Genomic DNA, 13,216 nt, shown 5'->3' on the forward strand with positions numbered 1-13,216 from the left:
ATGGGGACAGTTCTCTTAGCTTCTAGCTAGGTGAAACTGTCATCTGCGCTGCTATGGTGACTACATAAGAATAAAAGAGGATTCTTTTATTTTTACCTAAAAATCTTAATTCCGCTGTGGAGCCACATCAGGGCAGTAAAAGAGACCCCTGGTCTATCCTGAAAGAGACAGGCAGCCAGTGCAGTTCTTATAAAATGGTTATGGCTATTCCAATAATTACTGGATTAATGATGTGCACTGTAAAAGCTTGCTCTGTGTAATGAAATCAGGCCTAAATAACTGAGACATTTGGATACTTTACAGATATCAATTAAATTGAAAGGTTTTGACTGTCAGTAATTTGCATCATTGCAAGAGGTAAGACACAATTTAAGGTGATCTTTAAGAAAGTCACAAGTTCTACAGAGAGAAGTCACATGTAACTTATTCCCAATATTAGGGGAAAAATACCAATAAGCACACAAACTCAATAAGCCTGTTTGTAATTTTAATATAAAATACATTAGAACATGACCTCTTCCAGCAAAGTGTTTTATTGCCTGCAATAATTCAGTGTTTGCACAGTAGTAAATAATCACTGACCATCGTGAATAGACATGGGCAGTCATGATTCATTTTAAAGTTTATGTATTTCTTTTCTTCAGTGAATGTACTAACACTGGGGTGTATGACAGACAACATCTGTGAAAATTGGAAACAAAGGAAAGGTGTCAATGCCATCTGCTGCAAAAGCAGCAAACAAATTCAAGGTAAAAGGAAAATGAAAATGAAGATAATTTTAAGGATATGATTTCTTTGGTCAAACCTCATATCATATGAAAAAGTCACCTGTTATTTGCCCTGCTGTAATTTCTTATCCTGATTCTAAACTAAAGTAAAAAAAAATTCTATCTCAGTTCTGCTTGTATCAACACCATATGTAATTCAAATAAATGCAGTACAAAGAAACAATGATTTCTTTTTTTGAAAGAAAAAAAAAAGTTAATATCTTGAATTCAAGTTTAGAGAGTAAAGTTTGGATTTATTCAATTTCATCACCACCACACCTGGTTTAACATGATGTATTGATAGATGAAACAAGGTATTAGATTATCACTACAAATAATACTGGGCTACCACAGGGAGAGGTGATCTGTAAGTTTATGCAGTCAGATAACATACATAAACAGTAGTTTATTAGGTAGTAATTAGCTGGGCTTGTGTTTTATCCTGAAGGTTATCCCATATAGTTGTGAAATTGAAGTTAAGATCAGTCATTGTGGAATCAAGTCTACATGTCCACATCTTCAGTACTTTCACTACAAAAGCCCAAACGTTGTTACATACAATACATATTATATTTACTCCTTGTGTCATAATTATTAATCATTATTATATATATAGGACAAATGTATTGAAATCAATCATAATTATTAGACATACATCAAAAATTATATAATGTTTATAGATTATGCTACTCAGATTATTCTGAATCTGTAATACTCTAAAATAATGAGTACATCCCTACGAACTAGTAGAATATTGTGGAAAAAATCTGGTAACAGTTTGCTTGGATGGTCCACTTTAGATGCTTTGAAGATACTTCATTTACTTTCATGTTACATTCCACTAAATATCTACTGAATTCACCATAATTTTTCCATTATCTCTAAACCTGACTATAAGCCTAACCCTAACCTTAACCTCAACCTCAACCCAAAACCTAAACCCAACCCTCACCCTGCTCCTAGCCCTACCCCTGGTCCAAAGCCTAACCCTAACCCCACCACTGTTCAAAATCAACTAAGTTTCAACAATGTGAATATCTGTAGATAACCTACAGGGCACTGTAGTGGACTATCCAAATAAAGTGAGACCAAAAATTCTATGGATAAATTCAGCAACATGGAATACTCCTGAGGTCTCTTGGAATGCTTTATGAATAAGAATATAAAAACAATGTAAAGGATTTTGTATACTCTCAGAGCCAACAAAAAGACATTGATTATTTATTTAATAACATATATTTATATGAATGTTTCAGTATTTAAACCTTATAAAAAGCAGGTTCTCCATTCGTGTCCATAGTGAGGAAATGGACATTTCTGATGCAGCAGCATTGAAGTACAAAACTTATATTTAGTTTTGCTTTAAAGCTTTGATTTATGTTAAGACTGCAGGTAAAAAAAATAAACAATTTCAAAGCTCCACTAGAGGGAGACATGCAACTTGACTGGGTGAGTATTGTGATTAGTTATTATTACAAACCTCTCACAAGATGGTGAGCAGAGGGACTGACATTTCCTCACTGAGAGGTGCAGTGACACTGGTCTGAGATGAATGTTGGTGTTTCTTTTGGAAAGGTTAAGCTTGGCAGTTGAGTAGCTCATCTTAAGTCAGTATAAAAGAACAGGACAAGTGAAGCATGTACGGCAGAAGTGCGTTGCTTTTAAAACAAAGCACATAAGAGCAATATCTTCTCTTAGAATTTGGTAAATAAACATGACACTTGTAGTCTTGAGATCAGTTGGTATTGTATGTGTTACCTGCAGAAACCTTATATGCAACTTCTTGCACTCAAAATAAAAGTGCTAAAACAGGCTCTTGGAGTGATGCCATAAATGAACCAGCTTTATTCCCTAAACAGTCTTTCAATTGAGTGGCTTCAAGTGAGTTTTTAAAGAGAGGAAACCAAACATCTCTTCTTTGGCATTGCTCCAAGAACCTTCACATTGTAGTGCTATCAGTAAGAGTACACTTACACAAGTTTGTGTCAATGTGCTGTTTCTTCAGGTAACCTGCTCGATTCTGCACACTTTGGTCATTAAATGTATCTTGTGTCCACCACATGCCACGCCAAACTTGTGAAGGAAATGATTGCAATCTAATAATTAAGGAAGTATGGCAGGATCCCTCTTTCTGTTACAGTCGTACATATCTACATGTGCCTGCTTGATGTCTGTGAGGTAAGACAGCAGTCTGGAGCTCAGTATTCTCCTTCAAAGCCAGTAGTGTCTTCACACAGGCCTTCCACTGGTATACACACCACTACACTGTAAAGGAATTATTATGAATTATTCTGTGGGGCGATGGCGACAATGACGGCCGCGGGAGCCGGAAGGAAGGCGAGGCCAAACACCCAGCAGCGGTGAACCTCGGCCACAGTTCAGCAAAAATGAAGATTTACATTTTCCTTTTACCCCAAATCCAATTGCTCTGCCAAGACATGTTTGATGTCCAAATTGTGCTTTTGTGGCGTAGAACTGAAGCTACGAGGCTAATACTAACAAACACTAGAAGTCAAAGATCACTCAAACAATTTCCATCTCTCAGCCTACACTCAAACCACATGACTATGTCTAGGCATCCAGACTCAATTCAGGTTTTGAATTTATCTCTCAATTCAGGTTTCAACCTGCTCAAACTGCATCCAGTCCTAATTCAGGTCACTCAGACATAGTGATGTGGTTTAGAATGCAGTATGACTCACTATAAACTAAATAAAAAGGAATGAAATGATAGTCCGTGTAACTAAAGGGGGGGGGGCAGCCGTTTAGGATAACCAAAGTCACTTCTTTGCTGGGCACAGTTTGGTATTAATTCACACAAGACGATCAAAGTTTTTGTAGCTTATCAACATTTTTTTTGTTTGGGTGACTATAGACTTCCATTAGCCTAGCAGCTCCAGTTCTAAACTAAGGAAGCAAAATTTGGTCAGCAAACACATCTTGGCTGATTGACTGCATTTCAGTAGAGGGAAATTATGTAAATATGAATTATTCTGTGGCATGCGATGACAGCCGCAGGAGCCGGCAGGAAGGTGAGGTCAAACACCCAGCAGCGGCGAACCTCGACCGCTTCATTACACCTCACATTCGACCCGGGTGGCCAAGCTGCCAGCTGGGAGCGGTAATGAGGAGGCGGAGAGGCGAGCTCTTTCTGAATGCCTTTTAAAAGGAGCTGAGAGGGAACAGAACGAGAGAGAGGGACGAGCAGCAGCTAAGGAGAAAGAGCTGAAAAGCTTAGTGAAATAAAGGACTGAAAAGTCTAGCAAGCGTCAGCCACTGAAAAGCAGCCAGCTTGACATAGTGTTGGTTGTTGTTTACTTTGTGTATTTAATTGTAAACTACATTGCTACGCTTCCCAAAAATCTACATATTTTAGTTTTTGATATATTTTATTTTTATTTACAATTGGCACAATGACTGAATTGGCCATTTTCTGTATAAAGGGCTTAAGGAGCTCAATGATGCACAGTGGACAGTAGCATAAGCACAGCCTTATTTGGCTTAGCATTAGAAAGATGAATGAAAGGCTAATCATCTGCTATGTGCTGTTATTTCAGACAGAATAGAACTGAATATAAGTGCCAGTACTTGGCCAAAAATGAGTCATTTAAAAGAAAACTGTTTGCAGTTAAAATAACGTGTAGGTAATGTTGCATTTTCCAACCACATGTCTTCAGACATGCATTCAAGGTTTGTATACATTGTGAAGATCCTGTTCTGTTAGACGTTTGAACTGGACAGTGGTGAAATGATCATGTATCTGATATTTACAGAGGTTGGAATGAAGTGATGAGTATGCAGAACTGTTTCAAGCACTGATGAAAGTGTGGAAAGTTTGAAGCAAATGCAGCCAAAAGAAAACTAGAAGAGCCATATTTAATTCAAACTGTTCTTAAAGCTGAAATAAAAGTCTTTCTGAATATGTATCGCAGCGTCTGCAAGAGACTGGAAGGCCTACGTTACCAGCTTAACTCTTTTTGGAGTTTGGTGTGTTTGGTCTGATATATCCGGGGATATAAACTCTGTTCATGTCTACCTGTAGCTACGTTTTACTTGATTTTATGTTGTACACAGCAAACCACAAACCAAACTGTATGTACAAGCGTCTTTTCGCTTAGCGGTGTTTTTCATATGTTAACATATGAGCTCTATTTCAGTGTGGTGGCTTTTCAACTCTCTTTTTTTTGAGTTAGTTAGCAGCAAAGGATATTATTTCCCGTTTACTTAGCAAGAAATATTTACTTAATACGAAGGTCCAGCAAAGTGAGCAGAGAGCCATGCTAGCATTCGTGACTAGCAAACATGTTAGTCTCTTGGTGACAAACGACGGTTATTTTTGAACATTTCAAGACGGTTTATTTCCTTTTCGTCTCCCTTTCCATTTATTTATTCATGTATGTGTGTGTTGTCTTTTCAGATAGCGTCTGCTTTGGTGACTGTCCGTTTCCACAGTGTTTACCACAGAAATGAACGAAGCGACTCTCCTGTGCTAGCAGGCTAACCTGAGGAGACAGCGGTGAGTTTCTTGGCTGACTGTCAGGCAGGCTCGACAGGCTAATGTTGACAGGGAAACTTCACCGATTTTTAATTTTTTATTTGCGAATTTCGCAATAATTAACTGGTTAAGATGTAGACAAAGCCATTCCGAGTGGTTTGGTGTGAAATGCTCCGTGCCAGTAAACCCTCATGGTCAGAATCGTTTACCGTGGTGGTGGAGGGAACCAGACGTCCTCCTCTAAAAGCTCCCTCGACGAAAGTTATTGCAATGGTTGTGAAAACACTGCCTGGTGTCTGAGACGTTGTGTAACTACAGCTAGGTTTGTAATAAAGTTTTGGCGTTGGACAGTGTCAGTCAGCGACACATGAAGGACGTTTTAAGGCAGAATTAAATTAACGTTGATTTCAGGCTTTGTTTCAAACGGAAAAGAGCACGCACTGCACTCCGATGAATACATATATAAACTGGGAAGACACATGGAGGTTCACTGCTGGATTTGGACAGTAAATAAAATGCCTGTGCTTGTGTTGTGACACTGTGACACCTGGTTCTCTACTACGAGGCATTTCACATCAACTCGCTCCGAATGACTGTTTACATCTCGACTGCAAAAGTTTGGTTAAAATCAATGGAATTCCCATTTGAACTAGGACCGCATATTAGCACCACAACCTGAGACTACTGGAAACCATCACAACAGCGGTCAAACCGGCAGGTCACCGGGAGATTTCCCCCATCGCCGACTTTGGCCTGAAACATCAAAGAGCAACTCCACCGAATTTCTTAAATATCTGTGTTAAGATGTAAACAGAGTCACTCAGAGTGGTTTGCTGTGAAATGCTCCTTTCTTGGGAAAAGCAGAATCGTTCAGAGTGGTGGTGATAGGAACCAGACGTCCTATCTGGTCTTACCTCACACAAAGTTAGGCTATTACTCAAAACAGCTGACGGATGCCAGAGACACTGTTTTCAATAGCTTTCTGAAGCTTTGGCTTAAAAGTATTTAAAAATGGATTTCGATAGTGAAAACGGCTATATGCGGTTTCTGTCACCTCACTGTTTCTTCAACCATTTTGAGGTTTTGAGGTACAAATTATACTAAAATTTTAAAAACTGGGTGGCGTTCCCCTTTGAGACGCTGTCCTATTGCCTTAATGTAACTGATGCAGTACTGTTGAAGAAACTCGTCCAGGTGATAATAACGGACAGTGGTGCTGCAATGAGACTGTAGTGTTGAGCAGTGAGTCTGCAGTGCAGAGCAGTGCTGAGCAGTGAGTCTGCAGTGCAGAGCAGTGCAGAGCAGTGAGTCTGCAGTGCAGAGCAGTGCTGAGCGGTGAGTCTGCAGTGCAGAGCAGTGCTGAGCGGTGAGTCTGCAGTGCAGAGTAGTGAGTCTGCAGTGCAGAGCAGTGAGTCTGCAGTGCAGAGCAGTGCTGAGCAGTGAGTCTGCAGTGCAGAGTAGTGAGTCTGCAGTGCTGATCAGTGAGTCTGCAGTGCAGAGCAGTGCTGAGCAGTGAGTCTGCAGTGCTGAGCGGTGAGTCTGCAGTGCAGAGCATTGCTGAGCAGTGAGTCTGCAGTATAGAGCAGTGCTGAGCGGTGAGTCTGCAGTATAGAGCAGTGCTGAGCGGTGAGTCTGCAGCGCTGTGCTGTTGTGCTGATCCGCTGCACTGCAGGCTTCATTAAACGCCTTATTGCGTTTTCCGCTCTATAAAGCCCCAGCGGTACAGCTCCAGTGAGAGGGCGAATCATTCAGTAGTTTAACAGACTGTAATGATTTAATGGGCTAAACAAAATTCAATAACTGCACCCGTGAAAACTGAGAGATAGGCTCGATCTCCAGCAGCTGCTGAGTGAAAACGAAATTAGCACATTTATGAAAATGTGGCTTTAGACTTGTGGCTTTTTTTTCGTTTGAAAAAAGGGCTTATTTTACTAATTAATTAATTATTTAAGCATTTAATTAACAAAAATCGAAACAAAAAAATTATAATAATAATTCTTGCAAATTAGGACAACAGCACTAATATAACCAACGTTTAACCTGCAAGCAGAGGTTGTAGTTTAGAGCAGTCTAGAACCGCTATTAAAGGTGTGGTTTTAAAACGAGTCTTACTTCAATTAAATAATGAAGAAATATAAATAAAAGTACCTGTTTAAAAAATAAAATATGAGTAAATATGCGGTCCAAAATTATAAAAGGTCCCCTGAGCAACTTCTGGAACTGCAGAGGAACTTCTTAGTACATCCAGCACCAGAAGAGAACCTGAAGTTTGTTAGGAGCTACTATTCTAATCCTTTTCGTTTAAATTAAACAGAATTAAATTAACCCCTCCCTCAAAAAAATACAAATAATAATAATAATAATAATAATAATAATAATTCATTTACAACCAACGAACCAAATCGTAACTGGGTAAAACATTAAAAATCCTGTTTTTACAAATATATTTGAGTAAAAGTAATTTGAAAATACTCAGACATTTTACTTAAATACCTAAGAGTGAGTAAAAGGACTTTATTCATCACCCACCTCTGAGTGAAACGTGGTGGCCCAGTGAAGAAGATAAAGGCGTGTTAAATGTTAAAAAGAATAATCTTTATTGACTAATAAATATTTGGTCTCTCAAGGCACTTTTAAGAGAAGGCCAGTAAGTACTCCACGACGGACAACCCCAGAGTTTTTATACATCCCAAATTGTTGCATTAATCCAGCTCCAGCTGCTCCAGTAGAGCATGAGCACATCCATCACACGCACACATAAACACAGACACACACACAGACACACAGACACAGAGGGCTGCACTCGCTCCTGTACTTGTGCGACATTCTTGTATATTTACACAGCAAAATCCCACGAATCTGACTCTGCAGTGCTCAGGTGGGCTTAACTGTAGGACTGAGCGCTGTAGATGGTCACTGAGCGCAGCGCTGAGGCAGTGGACGTGTTTTTGAGGTTTTCAGTGATATGTTGCTGCTGCACTGCTTCATAAATGCCCCTTTATCTTAAACTGCCCAGCCCTTTTGCCCAGCGTGGGGGTCTTGCTGTGTAAGGCTACAACAACTGCAGTAATGGATAAACTGGTGAATCTCAGAGGAGAACGAGGCTTATAAAGAGCCAGATCTCCACAAACCCAACACCGACTCGAGCGCTGTGCACGTGGCTTCAGTCAGAGGGACTGTCAATGTTCACCTTCTGCGCACGACGCAAGGTGCGCGCGACCAGAGGCGTCTAATAGTGTCCCATCCGGGGTTCAGCGCTGTGTTGTTGTTTGTACGGGAAGGCACGCTGCAATGCCAGTACATGATAATATGGTCTGCCGCGCGGCGCAGCCCTGTAGCTGACCGTGATCGGGGCTTGTAATAAGGCCGGCTGCTCTCCGACACCCCGGCGCGGTTCCCTGTCCGCGTCGCGCGCGAGGCTCAAGCCCCCAGACAGTTAAGACAAATAATACATTCCGTACGGCGAGCTGAAGAGGCCCGGCACGGCTACGGCGGCTCGCGGCCCAGGCCCCGGGCTCCCGTACATGGACGACGCCGCCGCGTGCGCGCCGAAAGCGAAGGGCAGCGCGAGCGCCGGGAGCACGGGCTTGGCGGCCAGCTTGAGCTTCTCCAGCTCGGCCTCGTGCAGCCGCTTGGCCTTGGCGCGCCGGTTCTGGAACCAGATCTTCACCTGCGTCTCGGTGAGGTTGAGCGCGCTGGAGAACTCCGCGCGCTCCGCGATGGACAGGTACTGCTTCTGCCGGAACTTGCGCTCGAGCGACAGCAGCTGCGCCGTGGTGAAGGGCGTGCGCGGCTTCCGGTTGCTCTTGTGCTTGCGCAGGTGACACGGCGTGGGACTCGGGTGTCCTGGAGAAAGGAGAGATTACAGGGAAGAGGGGGTCAATTATTCAGCAGCAGAGAAGGCTGACGGAGGAGGGCAGATGTGTGAGGAGAGACCCCAACATCTGCGGCGTTGAACGAACACCTAGAACCACACACACACACACACACAGAGACACACACACAGACACACACACACACAGACACACACTCACAGACACACACTCACAGACACACACACACACAGACACACACAGACACACACACAGACACACACACACAGACACACACACAGACACACACACACAGACACACACACACACACACACATTTGTGTTATTTGATTGTCTCACACTGCTCTCCGTCGTTTTGTTTAGAAGTGCTCCATCGAAATAATGAGAACTCACTTTTCAGTCGTGAACGGTTTTAGAAAAGCAGAGAAGGTATGAACCAAATAAATGATTCGTATTTTAAATGTGGACATCAGTGGGTCCATTAGCCAACCCAGCTGCTGAATCGGTACCTGCAGTGTTAAACTAGGGACATAATAGGCCAACTGGACAACAAACAGCAGTCAGTGCTCTTTAGGAAGTGTTATAACTCGGTCAGCAACCGCCAGAAAACGAGCGTGTTTGATTTGTGACTTAGTTTTATGTCTGTAGTGAAATATGTAAGTTATTTAGTAGCATTTGTTAATAATGTGGAGTCATGAAGGCGGGAAACTGGACTTTGGGCCCAGAGTTTGAGAGTTGAACAGGTTAATATCTGTCGTTCTGCATTTAACACAAACCTGCAGCTGTATTAACACATTCAACGCTAAACACTCACACAAGCTCATCTGCTCATGGCTCAGCACTGCAGGTGCTAATTCAACCTAGTAGCTGATGAACTGTGGGTGTTGAATGCAACACCTACCTAAATTGCGCTGTAATAACGTTGTAATTACTGTGGTTATTGAGCAGTCAGTGCTGTAATTAATTAGGTAATGGTGAAACAGGTGGTGCAAATATTAATATGATGTGGAAAATGTTATTATTGTTTATTATACGCTGTAAAATTATTTTATGAGGTAACAACTAAATTAACTAGTTTTACTCAACGAAAAACGCCTTTTATGAACTGCTGTTTCTTCAGTCAGAGCAGTTCTGAAAGGTGAATAGAGCTTGTTCAATTCCTAGATACCACATGAAGTATTATTATCACTACTTTGTGGGTGCAGTGACGACCCCTTTTTCACCGTGTGTGTGTTGTTATTGTAGCTCTTGTTGTGTTTATTTTCAGGAGGATCAGGCACAGCCTGTCTCACATCACTCCAGCTTATTTGTAGTGGTCTGCTGGTTTTCTAGTGGGACAGGCTGGTGTGTTTTTAATGGTTTCATTTTGTCTACTAATCTCTACACTCTTACAATGGGGTTATTTTTAGGGGTTAAAATAACTTTTAGGGGTTATTTACTAAAGACAATTCTTCTCCTTAGTACTTACAACCAGCGTTCAAAGAACCACTTGCATGATTAAATGGTTCCTAACATCATGAAACGGTTCTCAAGTTGGTGGAGAACGCGCTGCTTATGGTTCCAAATAGAGACCATTATTCTCCATTATTCCATACAGCACCAAAAAGGGTTCTTACACTGCTACACGCTTGGCACGTGACAACATATACAGAAGTGTTTTCAAAAGGGCTCCATCAATCTGAAGAACCATTTCAACAGGCAAAGAACCAATTAAGCATGCAAATTGGTCTATATGGAGCTCATTGGTCCATAAAGAACCATTCCCGTCGGTAAAGAACCCTGTGTTTAAAGAGGGGAGTTTATTCTGTGTTCATGCTCTGCCCTGTAACTAGAGCCTGTTAGTCTTAGTCTTAATAGGCAGTTTGGACTTGGAATATCTTTGTTATTTTACAGCTAAACCGACGCTGTGATTCATTACTGGCCGTTTCACACGCATACATATTAAATAACAGCGTCGTTTTAACGTTAATAAGCAACAGCCGCGCTATTTCGACACACCACTAACGCGCCTCTAAATCTCTCGAGTTAAAAGGGAAGTTTTGAGCTGGTCTTACTCGGTGGGGAGTTGAAGGCTGGGCTCTTCAGCCAAGTGCTCTGCTCTTTGTCACTCGAGTCCTCGCTCTCGTCGTTGTTCAGGCAGTCCGACACGGCGGGGAAAGCGATCGAAACTTTGCCCTTCTGACCCGTGAAGTAAGTCCTGTGAGGGTACTGGTCCGCGATGGGCTGGCTTAAGGGTCCTGGCTGCGCCGGCGCCGGGCTGCTGCTGCTGGGTGTCTTCTTTGAGATGAGCGACTCGACGCTGAACGGGTGGCGACTCGCCTTGCTTTTAGCCTCCGAGCCAACCGTCACCTCTTTGGGCTTGCTGTCCTCGCTCTCCTCCTGCTCCGGTTTGCCGCGAGCCGCCGCGGTTTCGAAAGCCACCGGCGCTGCTCCCTCGGGAGAGTTCATCATCTTGGGGCTCCTATGGGCCTGGGACCGCGAGGTTTCAGCATGTAGGCTACCTCAGATGTAGCTCTCCCGTCTCCTGCTCTAAATCCTCCTCCTGCTCTCCTCCCTCTCTTCGCCAAACTTCACTTTTTTAATTTGACAGACCGTTAGCTACTCTCGCCCGACAGCGTCGCATATAAAGAAGCGTAAGCCCCGCCCCTAGGTCCCCGCCGCCCAATCAGCGCTCCCGCTCGGCAGAGCCCCCCCCCCCCCTCCCCAGCGAAAAGTCAGCGAAGAGGACGCTGAGGAAAAAACGAGCCGTTGATAATAGCAGGCGTCTCGCTGAGGTTGATGTATGGATGGCCTCAGGGCTCCGGACTCTTTTTTGGAGCGCAGGCAGGCCAATTTTAGACCAATTAAACAGTGGGGAAGCTTTAGAAGTGTCCATATCCCACTGCTGAATAGTCCCTGAAAACCACACAAAGGAATTAACTTTAGCCTTTTGGTGAAACTTTTAACCTGTATGGTTCATCGCTCTGGAGCGTGTGAAAAGGAAAACAAGGGGGAAAAAGGTGAAAACGTGGAAGACATGAGAAATGGAATGTGCCATTGCAGTAAAAGAGAGAGAGGAAAAAGAGAAAAAAAAAACATCTTAATACATTTGGTTGAAGCTACACGTTGAGCCAGGGAAATAAAACAGTCCTTTATTTATCCAGAAAGTCTTCGCGGTTGATTCAGCGAAAAGGACTGTTATGAAGAAAGGAGCTGGTCTGATAGGGCTGTAGTTCACACTACGTTTCCGCAATTTAAAGCCTGTCATGGGCTTTTAAGGTTACAAAAGCTTCATCTAAGAAGCAACAGGCATCTCTCTCTCTCTCTCTCGGTCGGCATTTAATAAGCCAGACGAGCTGCGTTTCGGAAGGCGCCAGGCAGGGCAGGATCAAAAGAGAAGCTACCTCGGGGAGAAAAAGGCAACAGTTAACTCCACTTAACCAATTGTCCTCAAAATAATGTCATAGTCCAGTAGTGCATAGCTGGAAGGCCAACGGCTTACATCTAGAACATTAACCGTTTCTGCTCTGGGAACTTTCTCCACAGATTAGATCTACACAGATTAAATCTACACAGATTAGATCTACACAGATTAGATCACAGATTAGATCTACACAGATTAGATCTACACAGATTAGATTTTTTTTTGTGAAACACACAGCCTGCATTAACCCCATTTGTGAACGCTTCATATTAAATCATGCAACATAAACAAATGAAGTACACCAAATTGCTACGACTTTTCAAAATGAAAAAAGGTTAGTTTGTCACTGAAAGTGGTGCATCCAAAAAATATGCAGAGTCCTATGTTGTTATTTTATTAGTATGTGAGAAAACAATAAAGTATTACAGTGATTCCACAGTTGATGTGCTGTCTGTGTCCCGCTGATATTAAATCTACAAATATGTGTGTAAAGTAAAGGTGAAATACATTTTAAACATCTTAAATAACAACACTGTATATGGACATTTAAAATAAACAACTTAAGACATCGATACAACACATTTACAGCAATTATGACATAAAACATCATGAAATATAATAATTAAAATACAAAAATGCTTAAATGCTTGAGCCCATTTAACTCTAATGCGTCCTTTTCCGTGAGTCATCTGTTATGAATGATACATTTTAGTTTAGT

The 13,216-nt window shown here is 42.2% G+C and overlaps 1 protein-coding gene across 1 annotated transcript; it reads right to left on the reverse strand.

Moving 5' to 3' along the window:
• Positions 1-7,835: 7,835 nt before the first annotated feature.
• msx1b (muscle segment homeobox 1b) lies at positions 7,836-11,675 on the reverse strand. The gene is made up of 2 exons (XM_017709987.2): positions 11,150-11,675; positions 7,836-9,108 (listed from the first exon to the last, which is right to left on the reverse strand). The coding sequence occupies exons 1-2, from the start codon at positions 11,544-11,546 to the stop codon at positions 8,699-8,701; spliced, it is 807 nt and encodes a 268-aa protein (XP_017565476.1). The 5' UTR covers positions 11,547-11,675; the 3' UTR covers positions 7,836-8,698.
• Positions 11,676-13,216: the final 1,541 nt, after the last annotated feature.

The sequence above is a fragment of the Pygocentrus nattereri genome, chromosome 12, assembly GCF_015220715.1.
Source record: "Pygocentrus nattereri isolate fPygNat1 chromosome 12, fPygNat1.pri, whole genome shotgun sequence".
Classification (NCBI taxonomy): Eukaryota; Metazoa; Chordata; class Actinopteri; order Characiformes; family Serrasalmidae; genus Pygocentrus; species Pygocentrus nattereri.